The sequence below is a fragment of the Orycteropus afer genome, unplaced genomic scaffold, assembly GCF_000298275.1.
Source record: "Orycteropus afer afer isolate SDZICR_OR568_19922 unplaced genomic scaffold, OryAfe1.0 scaffold00006, whole genome shotgun sequence".
Lineage (NCBI taxonomy): Eukaryota > Metazoa > Chordata > Mammalia > Tubulidentata > Orycteropodidae > Orycteropus > Orycteropus afer.
The window spans coordinates 26,587,881-26,603,171 of record NW_006921593.1 but is presented as its reverse complement, the minus strand read 5'-3'; the positions used below and the strand labels follow the sequence as shown (position 1 = coordinate 26,603,171).

The window sequence follows — 15,291 nt, the reverse complement described above, 5'->3', positions numbered from 1 at the left end:
TGGATATTATCCTATCACTGACAGCATTGTACTTCAGGACAGATCTTGAAACATCCTTTGTGATGATGAATGCCACGCCATTCCTTTTCACACTGCTTCATAGACGTACCTAATAGTTCAGTCTGTCCACCCATCTATCCACCTGTATACCCATGTTTGCCTTCACTAGCAACACAGTACTGTATGTGCAAAAGGGTTCATCTTTGTTGTCTGTACCTCCCATGCACCTCTCTATGTCTTTCTTTTCCTCAATGACACCATGTTGATCACTCACATTTGGTACATTGTCTTGGCACTTTTTAAAAACCTTATTGAGTATTGCCACATTCCTTTCTAGAGTAGTTTGGGCTAGTCTGCACTTCTACCCAGTGGAGGGGGAGGTCTCATTTCTATACACACTGTCCACCTGTTGGATTTTTAATTTTGGGCAAACTGATGGGAGTGATATTTGATATTAATTTATATTTCCCTCATTCCTAGTGAAGGTGAGCAACTTTTCAAGTGCTTGTGGGTCCTTCTAGTGTTTGATTTGCCTGTGTTCTTTGCCCATTATTCTTAGGTTGTCTGTCTGTCTTGTTGGTTTTAAAATTTCATGATACTTTAAAATCAGTAAAAAGTTGAAAAAGATTAATGTACCCAAAGGAAAATTTCACAAAGGGAAGAACAAATACTTAACAGAAGTATGTATTGCCAATAAACATTTGGGAAACTGTATTGTCATGGGAGAGAAAAGCAGACTGCAACAGGTTGGCTTCTGTTTTGTTCAGATTTGCAGAGAATTATTTCAGTAAAAGTTCTCCATGTTGGAAGGTTAAAACAAAGATTAGAGTACACTCTCACCTGTTTAAAAGGGGAAAATATATTTACATATTTTATTGGAAAGATACACAAGAAACTGCTAATCCTGCTGCCTTGGGGAAGGGAAACTGGTGATTTTTGGAAGTGTTAGGAGGGAAATTTTCTGCTCCCCATCCATTTCTATCACTGTCTCGTTGTTCTTAATCCTCTTCCTGATTGGCTGTTGGGGGGTGGAAGTGCAGGTTAGCGTTTGAGTGATTGGGATTTTGTTTAATTTTCAAGCATCTCTTCCCTATTCACTTCTGATTCCTGTCTTTCTATTAAATACTACATTGAATTGGTTATTCACTTTGGTGAATGAGGCACAAAATGTCATTTCCCCCCTTTTTTTTTTGACATCTGATGGAACTGCACGTAGGAGCTGCTGTTGCGTGAAAGCTTTTTGTGACTCCTCCTTAACCTCATGGGCTCTGGTGCATCCTTCATCAGCAAAAGACCTAGCGGACCCTTTCAAAGTGAATCTCTGTTGCCGAGTTTACTGTGTCTTCTGTTGCACAGCTCCTCTCTCTGTTTCAGGATACATAAATTTTTAGCGTTTGTTTGCTTGTTTAATTTCATATTCCCTCACAGAAGTGAGCCTGGTGCCAGGCACTGGTGATCAGTGTTTGTGCATCTGCGGTGTTGCTGTGAAATTGTCAGCTGTGATCAGGGTTTGATGTGTCTTGTGGCTACGGTGTCCCTTGGCTGGCAGCAACTAGATGCCGTTTTGTACATACAGTGGGAAGGGCGGGGGGTGGGGTGGGAAGGCACATGTTTTATTCTTTCTTTCTTTTTTTTGGCAGAGAAACTTTTCCATGTCTGTAAATAGTGCCGCTGTCCTGAGATTGACAGGACGAGGAGGAGGAGGCACAGTGGTGGGGGCTCCTAGAGGTCGAAGTTCTTCAAGAGGGCGAGGTGAGCTTTCTTGGAAACAGTAATAGCGGTTGGAGGAGGACAAGAATACAATTGTTTTCTAAGATACTTTAATGCTTGAGTTTTAAAAACTGCTGTTGGGCATTGAACTGCATACTAAATGCCTCAGACATTTATTTTCTGAACTATTTCTTAGAGTATTTGATCCCTAACCCTAATTGGGAGCGAAAAAAACCAAAACCCATTGCTGTTGAGTTGTTTTTGACACATAGCGACCCCATAGGACAGAGTAGGACTGCCCCATGGGGTTTCCAGAGCTGTAAAATCTTCATGGGAGCAGACTGCCACATCTTTGTCCTGTGGAGCGACTGGTGGCTTCAAACCGCTGACCATTTGGTTAGCAGCCAAGTGCTTGACCCCTGTGCCACCAGGGTTTCTCAGTTTGGAGCAGAGAGGTGTAATTCTGGCTGTTGAGATTTGAGTGTGAGAGATTCTGGGTGGTCCCATTGAATCATCCACGTCCACAGGGGCCTGGCACTTTGGGAGCTAGAGCTTCTGGAATTGTCCTGCTTGCTAGAGCAGCACTGAAGTCCCTCCAGGCTCTGTGACACAGGAGCGTTCCCAGCCACAGAGAGTGTTAGCAGCAAAAGCTGTCTCATCAGTACTTCCTTGCAGGGCTGTTTAGAAGGTAGAACAGAAAATACTCATGCAACAGCACTCAGCACAGCAGTCGCCCCTCGTACCTTGTGACTTTCCCTGAGGAGCTTGCGAAAACGGAAGACTGGGCCACAGCGCTAGGCTCTTGTCTGCAGCGTGTCACCCCCAGACTGCATTCTAGTGTACATGGAGTCAGCTGCTTTTCCTTCGGTTTGAGCCTTATGGTTGGAGTCATCGTCACTCTGTAAGGCTGTGTTAAACCCGACATTTGTGAAGAGGCTTCCGTCAGTCGTCCCTGCAGGATGTGCAGCTGCAGGTCCTGTGATCAGTGACGAGGCTAACTAAAAATCTTCACTTGTTCTGACCAGGTGCTATTACCTAGTTGTTGATGTCTCTGCCTTCTGAATTTGTCTTTCTTTCAAATGGTGGTTTTTAACCTGGGGAGGTGTTAGAATTGTCTGTAAAACTGATTAAAAAGTACCTCTGCCACAAAGCTCTGGGTGGTGAGTTTTAGAGGGGTGTGTGTGTGCTTCAAAAGTTCCACAGGCAGTTTGGACCGGCATGCCCAGTCAGGCTCCATGGGTGCAGAATTCGTCAGAGCTGCATGTCTCCGTGGTGTGTGGTGTTAGGGACTCACTGCTCCTCCAGCTGGCCTGGAACGTGGGCGTTTTCTGTTTCCTGGTGGGGGCCAGCAGCTGGGAGAAGGTGCATCAGGCAGCCCTGCCCCAGTGCTTCTCGGGGCAGGGCCTGGTCTGGCCTGAGCTTATTAGCCAGAGGTGTGAAGTCCAGCTAGCTGGGTGATGGGCCTAACAGCCCCACCCCACCCTGTGCGCTGCAAATATCAGCCAGCCTCACTGAAACGGGGCTTTTGTTGGTTGGTTTTTAAATTCGTGTGGAGAATCAGGTGAAGGATTGGCAACTTTCTCCCTGCTTTCTGGTTTCTTTGTTGTGAAGGGTTATAGGATAGAACCCTTGCATTCAGAATTTGGAAAGGGTGTGTATAAAAGATTGACACAATGTCTTCATTGCATTGCTCCTGAAATGCCCCACATATAATTGTGTGCGTTATTTCTATATTTCATAGTGAAATCATCTGAGAGTCTAACTGTATTCTGAGCCAGTACTTGACAAATTATAACCAAGAAGTAAAAATAATATATTGATACATGAAATGATTACTTAATTCAGTGGCATTTGGCTTTGGATTGCATTCATGCTTTTATGCAATTTTTTCCTTTGGGTGATTTTGCACTGTGGGACTGGCTGGGCTAGGGACTTCTTGTACTTACGAGTACCTCCCTGTGCCTTCACCTCACCTCCCAGTTTCTCACCTGTGCTTTGGATACACACAGTTGGGAAAACCTCAAACTGTACAGAAAGTATAAAGCTGAAGGTGCTTATTGCCCTCCACCACCAGACCCAGCACTTGGATGTATGCCCGTCCTGACCCCATCTGTGCAGCTGTGTTATGTACATAGAATCATTTTTATACCAATTATACTATGGCATGTTTTTGTCATTCAACAGAATAATGTAGATTTCTTTTCATTCATGCCAGTACTTTATCTTCTGAGGCTTCAGTGTATTGTACTGCTTTAGCCAAGACTTTATTGATGGGCATTTAGGAGTCCAGTTTTTTTTTTCTTTTTTAATGGCAATAAACTTCACATATATGTTTGCATGTTTGTGTGTTTTATTAGGTTAAATTCTAAGTAGAATTGTTGAGTCAGGATATGCTAGCAGTAAACAAATGGGTATAATGAAGGCCAGTTAGAACTTGAGCTGGCAGAGTCGCCAAGTCCTGATTTCCACACTCTGAGCAGCTCTGTGTTCCACTTCAATCCTGACATTGCCTCCCTCAGGATTTGAGTGGATGGGAGGGATTCCCTGGTTTGCTCTGGAATACTTTCTTAGCACTTGGGTTTACAAAACAGAAAGCTTTGAGTTGACTTTAGATTACCTTTTCCTGAGATGAGAGAAATTGTTTGAAGATTGTTGCTGATTTTTACACTTCAGCACCACTCTTCCCAAACTTCTCAAATCAAGATTTCCATTTTTGTTGAAAATAATCCAGTAAAAGGTTTGATTTTACAATACTGGTTTATTGAGCTTTTTCTGAATTTCACTGTGGAACGTTTTGGTAAAGAGCTTAAGAGCAGCACTGGTTCTTGCTCAGGACTGGGATTCGGCCTCTTCCACTAGTTTGCTGACTTGTGTTTTCAAGTGCCATCGTTGGCCTCATAGATGCAGACCCAAGAGGGCTCCCTAAATGTTTAAACGTCGACATCCCGCTTTGTACAGAGACAGACTTCAAAAGCTGGTCTCTGATGCTGACCACAGCAGGTGGCAGGTGCTGATGTCTGTCATGCTCTCTGTTTCCAGGCAGAGGCAGGGGCGAATGTGGTTTCTACCAAAGAAGTTTTGACGAAGTGGAGGGCGTGTTTGGTCGAGGAGGGGGCCGGGAAATGCACAGATCGCAGAGCTGGGAGGAAAGGTAAGGTGAGGGTCCCGAGCTCGTGTGCAGTGTCTCTTTCTGTGATACGTCCTGCTCTCCTGCTTCCTTTGAGGAGCAGCTTCTCTGATGTATGGCTGTAGGGCTTCCTTCTTTAAGGTGCTGTTCATTACGGGGCATCAGATTGCACATGAGACATTTTAAAGTGATCCTTTCTTAAAGAAAGAAGCCATTCTAGATAAACAGATGGATATGTTTCCTAGGGTTTAAAACAAGTTAATTCTGTCACAGCTCTGAGGCTGAAGTCCTGCTGTATAGTATCAAGGTCAGGGTGATTTTGAAAATATGTAATGATGTGGATGCATCTAGAGCAATAAAACTCTTACAGCATGTATTTAAGTTTTTTTTTAAAAAAAGCATTCTTGTTTATTTTTAGTAATTATAAATTGCATATACAAAAATATTGGTGTAAGTTACCTTTTGGTAGGTGAGTTAATGGGTATTTTTGTTTTCAGCTTTGTTTTTCTAGATGTTAGGTAATAATCACATATTTGTTTTATACTTTGAAAAAGGCAATGCTATTAATTAAGACAGAAAGTGGGTTTGTGGCTGGGGACTCCATGGATTGTTCTCACATGTTATTTGAAGCTTACTTGATCTTTTCTAGGGGTGACCGACGTTTTGAAAAACCAGGACGAAAAGATGCAGGTAAGTCTTTGCATTTTGAAATGTATTTATTGGGACCTCTGTATTCTCAGTTCTTAACACACTCATACATAAGGATTGCTTGATTGCCTTCTGATTCACTTTCCTCCCCTCTCCAGTAGATGGGGTTGCAGCACTGCTTGCCTTTAGAATTCCACATGACACTAAGGATGACGATGAAACGAAACCATTAGCATTTAGGCTCCCTGATGTTTAGGTCTGTATGTCCTCTGAAAGGTCTGTTTATTACAGCCGTTTGTGAACTGACATTGTAACTTAGCAGCTGATCTAGTACCAGGAGAGCTACGAAAATGACTGTACCGTTCCAAGTTCCTACGTGTTTCCAGAGCATGACCATACATGACAGAGGTAACCTTTCTCATCCACATGTTAAATACGCAAGTGGTATTCGTGACTGACCGATAGGCTGTTTTTAAAAAATCAGTGATGACAGTCAGCTCTGCATCATTGCTTCCATATACTCATTTTAACATATTAATGAGTGATTTACATTCCTCGTTCATTAACACAGCTTTGGGAGTAATCATTTGTATTTATATTCATGAAAAACCATTAAATGTAAACATAGCATGAAGAGATCTGGCACAGGGCGGGGAGAGAGTTTATTGCTAGTTGAACGTCTTCACCCATATTACAGACCATGGGTAGATACTGTCAGGGGGTTGACCCGGCCCTCTGCTCTAAGTCTGATTCTCTGCTTGTGCCAGTGAGTGTGGCGACATGAGGGTCAGTGTGAAGAATAAGGATCTGGAATCAGAAGACTTAGTCATGGCTAGTTTGAATTCTCAGCTATGTATTAGTCTCATCAATAATACAGAGGTGATAAGGCCTTAGAGAACTTACAGGACTATGGAGGAGTAAGTGGATTCATTTATTTGGGCAGCAGATGCTGAGTTCCTGTCACTGTGCTAGGTGTTGTGCTGGGTACCAGATGCTCCTTTTCTGTGGAGGAGGAGGATGATGTGCTGATTTCTTTTCCAAATCGTTGAGTGTTGTGAGGGAGCTGTGGAGTGGCACAGTTGGGACTCGGGATCAGAGTTAAGGTGGAACAAGAAACTCAAATCGAATGGAAGTTTGATACAGAAAATAAAAAGTTTTGCAAACATAAACTCTAGAATTGGACGACAGAGGAGCTGTGTGTAACAGCAGCCTGCCGGGAGCGGCCCAGCACTCACTTGCAGTGGACTCTGTGCAGAGTGTAAGTCAGCACTGCCAATGTCCCTGCACCCTTGGCAGCATTTAGCATAATAAAGTGTCCTCAGTGAACTGGGGGACAGTTGAGGGGTTGTATTCAGTTCAGTGGCACACTTTGAAGGTGTTCATATATTGGAGTAGGATGTCGGGGAGTTAGGGGACGTGTGACAGGGAATGCTTGAAGGAAAGGAGCTGTTTAGATGGAGGTGAGACTGACTGGAGTGGGGAGAAGGATTTATAAGGACACTGCAAATATTTGCTTAACGATCATGTGAAGGATGAACTGAAGGACAGAAAAAGGCTGAACTATGGAAGGCTCAGGGAGGTAGATATCTGACACAGTCTTAAAGACTGATCTTGATCATTAGAGTTGTCTGAAAGTGACATGGGTTGCCTTGGGAAAATAGTGAGTTCCCTGTGATGACAATAGCTCGATTTTAACTATTAGTGCATAATCACTCTTCAGTGGTTTGAAATAGATGATTATAAAGTTCCTTGTAATCATTATCTGTGATTTTCATATTCTCATATTTTACTTAATTCACCCAAACAGGGTAGTTTCTTCAGCCACCCTCTGTTAACAGTCATTTTCAGAGTTGCTGTGGTCAGTTTGACTCCATATAGATAAATTTTAAAAGAGCACGACGCACAAGGCAGACATTTTCCACTGATTAAACTGTTGTTTGGTTTTAAGAAGACTTCTGGGGATATTTTTGGTTTAAGATTTAAAGTTTATTATCAGGGCAGTAGTTTCAGAGGTTTATCCAGCCTCTGTGGCTCCAGAAAGTCTGGATTTGCTGAGAATTTGAATGGCTGTACAACATGAGTGTAATGTGTGTATTTTCAACAGTAATAACAAAAATAATTTTAAAAAGAGTAAAGGTCCTTTTCTTTGACCGTGTATTAAAGAGGTAAGTGCTCTATAACCAAATTGACATGAGATAGCAAGGAATATTAAGAAAATTGTTCCTACTGAAACATCACGACTATTTCTAGTTGTGACTATTATTCTAATATGTTGTTTGTTGTTATGTGCCGTCAAGTCGGACCCGACTCGTAGCGACCCCTCCTTGGGTTTCTGAGGCGGTATCACTACAGAAGTAGATTGCCTCATCTTCCTTCTGAGGAGTGGTCGGTCGGTTTGAACCTCCAGCCTTCTGGTTAGCAGTCAAGTGCCTTCGGCATTATGTTACCAGAGCTCATAGTGACTTTCAGTGAATGCTTTTTGGTAAGATGCTCCCTTCAGGTTATTATGTGAACTATGCTAATGATTCTGGGCTCTTTATGTAAGCACTCCATTTTTGTGGAAAATAATGTAAACAAAATTCGTAATTGTAATTAATTGTATCTTACAGTCTCCAAGAACAGCAGCTGATATAAATTGGTCAATTGTGAGATGTCCCAGAGCATCGAATTAAGATAATTGGCATACTGAAGGGTTAGGAATGATTGGTTCCTTTTTAGGTTAGAGATGATTCCTGTCATATATTTGTTTCTTCTGTGGGGAGAACTGGGCGGAATTACAGACATCTGGGTAAGAATGGCTCCTTACTCCTGTGAACAGCTCTTAGAGAGCGTGGACAGATTGAAAAAGGCCTGAGAAGGACTTGGTAGAGTTGCCATTCCTGTTTAGTGAGAACTGACAGCTGCAAAGAGGCAATCAGTTCTAGTGATTATCTTATGGAACGATTCTGTGAGGACGAAATCAAGATGACTGAAAAAGAAAAAGTGACCCAGTTGATGCCAGTACGTGATGCTGATTAATCTATTTTGTGGCAAGTGCTTTGAATAGACATAACAGTTTTTGGTCTTTAGGCTGCTTCTGGCAGTTGGGGGTAGGGGCTACACATACATGAAACTCTGGCTCTTAGGATTCTTAGTAACTGCTTGTCTCCAGTTTGTTGGACTGTCACGCTGTCTGTATTGCATGACAAAAACACTGAAGTTAGTTCCAAGGTGGCTCAGGTGCCACAACTGAGCTTGCAGGCAGTCCACAGCCAAGCAAGCAGAGCTGCCCTCCTGCCCTCTGACATGTCTCCCCCCACCCCCAGTCTTTCCCTGGTACTCCATTCTTCTGAGAGAATAATGGTTTGCAGACAATTTAATCCTCACTGTAGACACTGATTCTTTGAAGTGAGAGAATTATGAACAGTGCTCCCAGAAACTTTTGACCCCCCTGAACAAAAGTTGGTTACATTGGTTAGTTGCTCTATTGATAAAACATTTATTATATAGCACTGATAGACCAACAGAGGCTTCTGAGAATGTATTTGGGGGAAGTCACATCCAGCGTTCAGATGGACAGTTTGTCTATAACTACAGTAAAACCTGCGAAAGCCGGGATCTGTATAAGGCAGAACCTGTCAGAGAAGGAAAGTTCAAATATTTTCCACTAATAGAACAGAAAAGTGGTAAGTTGTATCCTGTTAAAAGCAGAAAACTTGTAAGACTGGGGGAAGATAAAGGCCATCCTCTCAATTTCTACCTTTCACAGATTTCCCTGCAATAAGGGTGATGGGAGAGCTTGCACCTGCAGGGGCTTCCGTCCTGGTCCATGGCCGTCCACTTGCTCAGGCACCTGGTGGTTTCCCTTAACTGTGGGAATTGTGATCTGTGCAAGGGACAGAGGAGCTCTTAGGAAAAACACTGTGTCAATCTCAGTTACGACTTTATTTTCACAAATTAGGTGAATCTTGTTAATTTATTACAGGAATAAGAGTTCCTGCTGCCTAGATGTGTTACAGGAGCTCTGGTGGCATCGTGCCTCTTAGGCTAACTAGAAGGCTGGTGGTTCAAACCCACCAGCCAGCCATTCCTTAGAAGGAAGGTTGGGCAGTTTACTTCCTTAGTGATACTGCCTTGGAAACCCAAGGGGGATGGGTCGCTATGAGTTGGATCCAACTGGATGGCAGTAGGATGTGTTATAGCAGCCTTGGGTTGGAAGAAAATCTGTTGGTCTGACTAGTACTTAAGAATGCCTAAGATTTTCAAACAGCAGAAGTTCACAGGAATTAGGTTTCTGTGTTCTTGATATTCCTCTGCTATTACTCATCTTAGACCATTCCAGAGTTCTTTATTTTCTTTTCCTTTTGGTCAAAGACTAGAAAGATGTGGCATACTGCTGTGCCCCGCTCTTCACAGCAGCTTGCATTTATTCAGCTCGTATTTATTTCAAGAGACTAGTCGTGCCTGGGTCATCACCAGTGGGGAAGGTTAATTTTTCCTTTTACCCACATAAGCCCGAATAAGGGAGATTGTCGAAGAGAAGAGCCACTGTGAATCTATTTGAAACCCAATAAGGTGACTTTTCTGGTTCTTGTTTTATGTTTAAGGACAGTTATTTCATTTTTGAATTGAAAGGTATGCGAGGATCAGTCGTCTTAAACTGGGAAATAGTGGAATGAATGGGGTTTGTCTCAGTAGACAGAAAAAAAGAAGCAGCAGAGAAAGTGTCATTTTCATGGAGGACTGGATTTGGAAAGAAGTAATAGTTCCTCTAGTCCAACCTCCCACTGGTGAATAAACACTCACTTTGTGTTTATAGAAAAAACTATTTGAAGTTGGAAACAGGAATTTGGGTTTGAAAATACTTTGTTGCCTAATTATTTTTTGCTTTGTCTATTTTTTTTTCTAGTGAAATTATATCTAACTGGGCCTTTATTATATACAAAAGCTTAAATGTATTTTGCATTTATGAATTACTTAGGCCCTTTATGGTCATAGGTGGGGAGAGATTGTTTTTCCTAGATCTGAAACCATTTGGATGAATAGGTAATTTTTAAGCCACTCTTTGATTTTTGGGCAGGGGCGCTTTAAAGTAGTTTTTGCATCTCCTCCCAAGGATCACACCCTATAGGTTAGATTGCTGGGGCTCACCTATTTGTTCTCATTACTTTCTGCCATAACTACATGAACATGTGTGCGTTTGGGTATCCTGTTCAAATGATTCTAGAGTTACATATACTCTGTCATTTGCTGTTTTTCCTGTGGACTTGTTCTTAGCTGTTACTTACCCCAGGTTTGTAGTATGAAGGACTAAAGGAATGATCTTTGGCCTTGAGAAAAGTTGTTCACTAAGTATGTGAAATCATTCCACTCGGAGAGCCAGGTTTGAGGCTAGCCCATTGTGTCAGCTTGCAGATGTAAGTGAGAGATTGATGGTTAGTTTTTCTTAGTGTTCCGCTGTGTTCAGTGTCACTGTCCATTTTACCTTCGTTACTGCTATCATACCCATATCTTTATAAATTCACCAGCAACATATCTGTATGTTGAATTTAATTGATTTTAGCAGCTAACCACAGATAGAATCTTTGTAAAGTAGAATCGTACATTTCCAGAATGTGGATTGTTAGTGGAGCCATTTTTTGTGGGCACAGACAATTACTGTGATGTCATCACAGAGATGTGATCAAAGTTAAAAAACAACAAAAAAGGAAACATGAGCTAGGATGAAGGAAAGGTAGCTGTGTAACTAGCTGGGAATATTTAAAACATAAAAAAAGAAGGGTGCCATGGGTAGGTCTTACTCTGTCAGTCCTGTTTCAGAGATCTGAAAATTGTCCATGCTTTGTCCATTGAGATGGACATCCAGTTCAGTCCTGTTTGGGCTCTTAGAGACCAGGGGAGTTGGAAGTTGAGGGATAGTCTTGTCAAAATTCTCCATCTTGATTTGGTATTCACCTTTGGAACCTCGGGTCAGCAGAGGTGCGAAACAGTGATGTAGCATGATCTCGGAGGGGAGATAGGATGTCCTTCTTTGGCATATTTCTCCAGTGCCTTCCTGCATTGCTGAGAGGAACACCACTAGTTCAAAGTAGGGGGGATTTTCATGCTGGAGCAGAGTAGCCAGAGGGCTGGATGGTGTAATGGAGTGAAAGTAGGTCAGCGGGAAGATAAAGAAAGGGCATTCCTGGGAACTGATGCCCTCGAGGTGGAAATCCACACTGGTCTGGTGGAGCTCGCCGTCCCCTCTCTCCTGGTAGAGGACAGCTGAGACCCGAACGCTGGTGAGAGGGCTGGGTCGTGTGTTGGCCACTTGGAAAATAAGATTGGGTTTTCCGTCTAGGTAAGCCACTACTGCTGAGTCAGTAAAGCGGATTGAGAAAGCTCGATTTTTTGGCCGGGCAATCTTCGCCACAAAGGCACCTAAATCAGAAACCATTGAATTTTTTTTTTTAGAATGTCGACTATAAATATCAATATCTTTTTTGAACGAGAAGGGTGTTATACCAAGTAGTTAAACATTTCTCGAGTGTCGTGACTTCTAAATGAGTCAGGAATTGCATACATTGTTTGTTAGTTGGGGTTGTCTCATTTGCCTGAAGACTTTTCAGAGTATGCATACCTTCTTACTTGAAAAGCCATAATTTCAAAATGGACAAGCCTCATTCATCTTGTTACATGGGGATGTAAGACTGTATCCTCTAGCTTCCTACAGAGTCAAAGAATTGGTCATTTCCTATAGCCCTGTCTCTACTTTCTTTACCGATATAATGGAAGATAAATACAGGCTGCTTATACTTCAAGTTGTGGTAGAGACTGGATTCAGAAGAGACTGTTTTTGGGATGGGGATGAGGAGGGAGCTTGTAAATGAGTGATCCGTTGAAGAACTTTGTACCTTTGAACCTTAGGTGAACCTTAAACTTTTTTTTTTGAAGACACTGGCTTTGTAAGGTGATGTCAGCCAGTGTACCTTTCACGTGTATCTTCCTTGTGTCCCGACCTACAGATAAGGGATTCTGCAGCATATCTGTGCCACAGATGTTGGTGGTGGGCTGGGGAGGCCAGTGGACCGCTGCTCAGAGTCATGTTGTAAAGGTATAAAAAAATTGATGGGCTTCAAGGAAAACCAAAACATACTGAAATCCAGTAGAATATTAATATTGATAATGTTTTACAGGTACTCTGTCTACTTTATTAATGCATTAAATAACAGAATCTAGTGGTAGGTCTACTACTGTAACTTTGAAAGTATTATGGTAGGATATGGAAACATCTATGATTTTTATTTGTATCCAATTAGGGATACCGCTGATGCTACTGTGTTTTGTTGCCTATATTCATAATCAAAGGAAATGCCAAATTTCAGGGTAGAGGTTAGTGAAAAAAAGATTGAAGTTTTTCCCTTCTAAGTTCACAGAATGCTTAATTTTATCCACAACCTGACTCAGTTTGAGAACCCTTGTTCTAGAAGTTAAGTAATTTCTTACAGCTTATAGAGCCAGTTGGTAACACACTGGGGCTTGATGCCTGACCACTTTTCTTGTGACCCTATGCTTACCTTCTCAGATTGTTACTGACAAGTAGGTTAAAACTAGGCTTTCTTTTTAATTGTGTCAGTTATTAAAAACGACACTAGCCTTAATTTGTTAGAGGAAGGAGCCTTACTTGTTACCAGGCTTATAAGCAAAATTTCATAATCCTTAGCCATATTTCCAGTGCATGTTTTTAAGAAAGTGTATACTTCATTTGTTCTCTAACATATTATGTGGGAGCTCTGGTGGTGTAGTGCCTAAGTCATTTGACTGCTAACCAGAAGGCTGCTGATTCAAACCCCTCAGCCACTCCTCAGAAGGACTCTTCTTCCATAGTGATACTGTCTCAGAAACCCAAGGAGGGGTTGCGATGAGTCTAATTGACTCGATGGCAGTGAATTTGGTTTATTGAGTCAATATGTGATGCCGACTCTGGTGATCTGGGCTCAGTGGAACTGAGTAAATGTTAAAAAGGTAAACCCAGAGGAGATGATTCTAGCCTAGTGAAGAAAAAAGAAATACTGAATTTCCCTGTTAGATAAAATGACTGTCAGGATTATGCACTGACATGTTTATTTGCTTATTTGACAAAATGTATAACTTATCTGAAAGACTCCTTTAGACCTCTTGCTATTTTTTTGGGGGGGAGGGACATAGGTTGTCCCTGCAAGTCAGTGTCATAAAGATCCATATATATATATATATATATATTTTTTTATATTTTTCTTAATTTCCAATAGGTAAAACTGAGTATATAGTCAAGTTCCTTACAATTTCTTCTCTTGTTTAGCCCTATACTGTTTATTTTCTGTCTCAGGCAGTACCTGCTAATAAAGCAAACCAATTACTGTATAGCAGAATTGCTTACAACTGATTATGCCCTTTCCAGAACACTCACTTTTTCCCCCCCTAAAAAAAGAAAAAAAGAACAAAGACAGTTACCTGTGATAAAAGCCTCTAGCATGAGGCCTAGGAGCATTTGTATGGCCAGTAAGGCAATTGCGCTTGGACAGTCACCACTGGGGAACATGGTACCGTAACCAATTGTGAGCTGTGTCTCCAGGGAGAAGGAGAAGGCTGCTGTGAAGCTGGTGATGTACTTGACACAGATAGTGTGGTTTTCAGGTGGGGCATCGTGGTCTAGTTCCAGATCGCCATTCATCTCAGCCAGAACATACCAGAGCACTGCGAAGACCAGCCAGTGGACCACAAATGAAGCAGAGAAGACCAGCATCATCCACCTCCAGCGCATGTCCATTAGGATCCCCCAAGCATCTCGAAGATATGCAAGGCCTCGTTGAGCCCCATCCATTTGAAGGGTGCTGTGGCCATCTTTGGTGACCACCCTCCGCTGTCTCAGAGTTAGTAGAGGGGCAATGACTTTGCAGTTACTGTTGTCCATCTTAGGCTGGAATTCTCTGAAATCAAGAGTACATTAGTCACAACTATAAGACCAGAAGAACTAGATGGTGCCCGGCTACCACTGTCAACCACTAGGAGGGGGATCTATGTAGGAGATCCTGGATAGAGTGGGGGGAGAACAATGTTGAACAAAACTCAAAATCATTTAAAAAACAAAAAACGAAAAAAGGACCAGGTTTGCTGGTCTGAGAGAGCCTGGTGAAACCTGAGACTATGGCCTCTAGCTGCCCTTCAGATCTGGAATTGAACCCTCTCCTGTGGCTTCCAGCCAAACAGAAGACAAGCATATTAGCTGAACATATATATTAGGTAGATACATTCCTTGGAGAGATCAATCATGGGAGAATAGAAGGGCTGTGTATGCACAGGGAGACAGCGTGGGGGGCAGGAGTGCATGGAAGGGAAGAACACAGGGGAAGAGCTAACTATGGGGAGGAGGAAGTAGGAGGGGAGCTGTTGCATTATGGGAAGTTGCAGTCAGTGTCATGAGACAGAGTGTTAGGTGCTATATGGAAAGTGAATTTGCTCTGTAAACTTTCACCCAAATCACAATAAAAATTAAAAAAAAAAAAAAATGCACATTAGTCAGCCCTTAACTCTTTCGTAGTTAATATTCCTCAATTCTGTGACTCCATTCCTGTTCTGCTTTCTTTGGAATGCTTCCCTGACTATAATTTGAGAAGGCGTTTCCCCATCTGACAGCTCATTCTTTCTCTGTACATAAGGGGGACATTTTATTGATCAATTAATTCAATCAGGTGTTGCATTAGGATATCTCCTTTTTTGTTTCCTTGAATGACTATTAAAATATAGTTTAACGTTCTAACATTTCCTTACTGTAAAGTTCCTGAGAGACAAGATTGTGATTCGTGCCA

At 42.1% G+C, this 15,291-nt stretch overlaps 2 protein-coding genes across 2 annotated transcripts in view; one reads left to right on the top strand and one right to left on the bottom strand.

Annotated features, from left to right (window-relative positions):
- Window positions 1-15,291, top strand: part of GIGYF2 (GRB10 interacting GYF protein 2) — a 150,085-nt gene that overhangs the window by 45,707 nt on the left and 89,087 nt on the right. Inside the window, 3 exon segments of the mRNA XM_007943778.1 lie at window positions 1,641-1,752; window positions 4,750-4,861; window positions 5,487-5,527. Coding sequence (XP_007941969.1) covers window positions 1,641-1,752; window positions 4,750-4,861; window positions 5,487-5,527 — 265 coding nt within the window.
- KCNJ13 (potassium inwardly rectifying channel subfamily J member 13) lies at window positions 11,262-14,396 on the bottom strand. Its single transcript, XM_007941792.2, has 2 exons — window positions 13,937-14,396; window positions 11,262-11,884 (listed from the first exon to the last, which is right to left on the bottom strand). The coding sequence occupies exons 1-2, from the start codon at window positions 14,394-14,396 to the stop codon at window positions 11,262-11,264; spliced, it is 1,083 nt and encodes a 360-aa protein (XP_007939983.1).

What these genes read in the sequence shown, in the direction of transcription:
- KCNJ13 (XM_007941792.2), bottom strand. Translation starts at nt 14,396, where the DNA reads ATGGACAACAGTAACTGCAAAGTCATTGCCCCTCTACTAACTCTGAGA. An exon ending in GCTAGAGGCTTTTATCACAG is followed by an intron (nt 11,885 to 13,936) that starts GTAACTGTCTTT and finishes TTTCTGATTTAG; the next exon opens with GTGCCTTTGTGGCGAAGATT.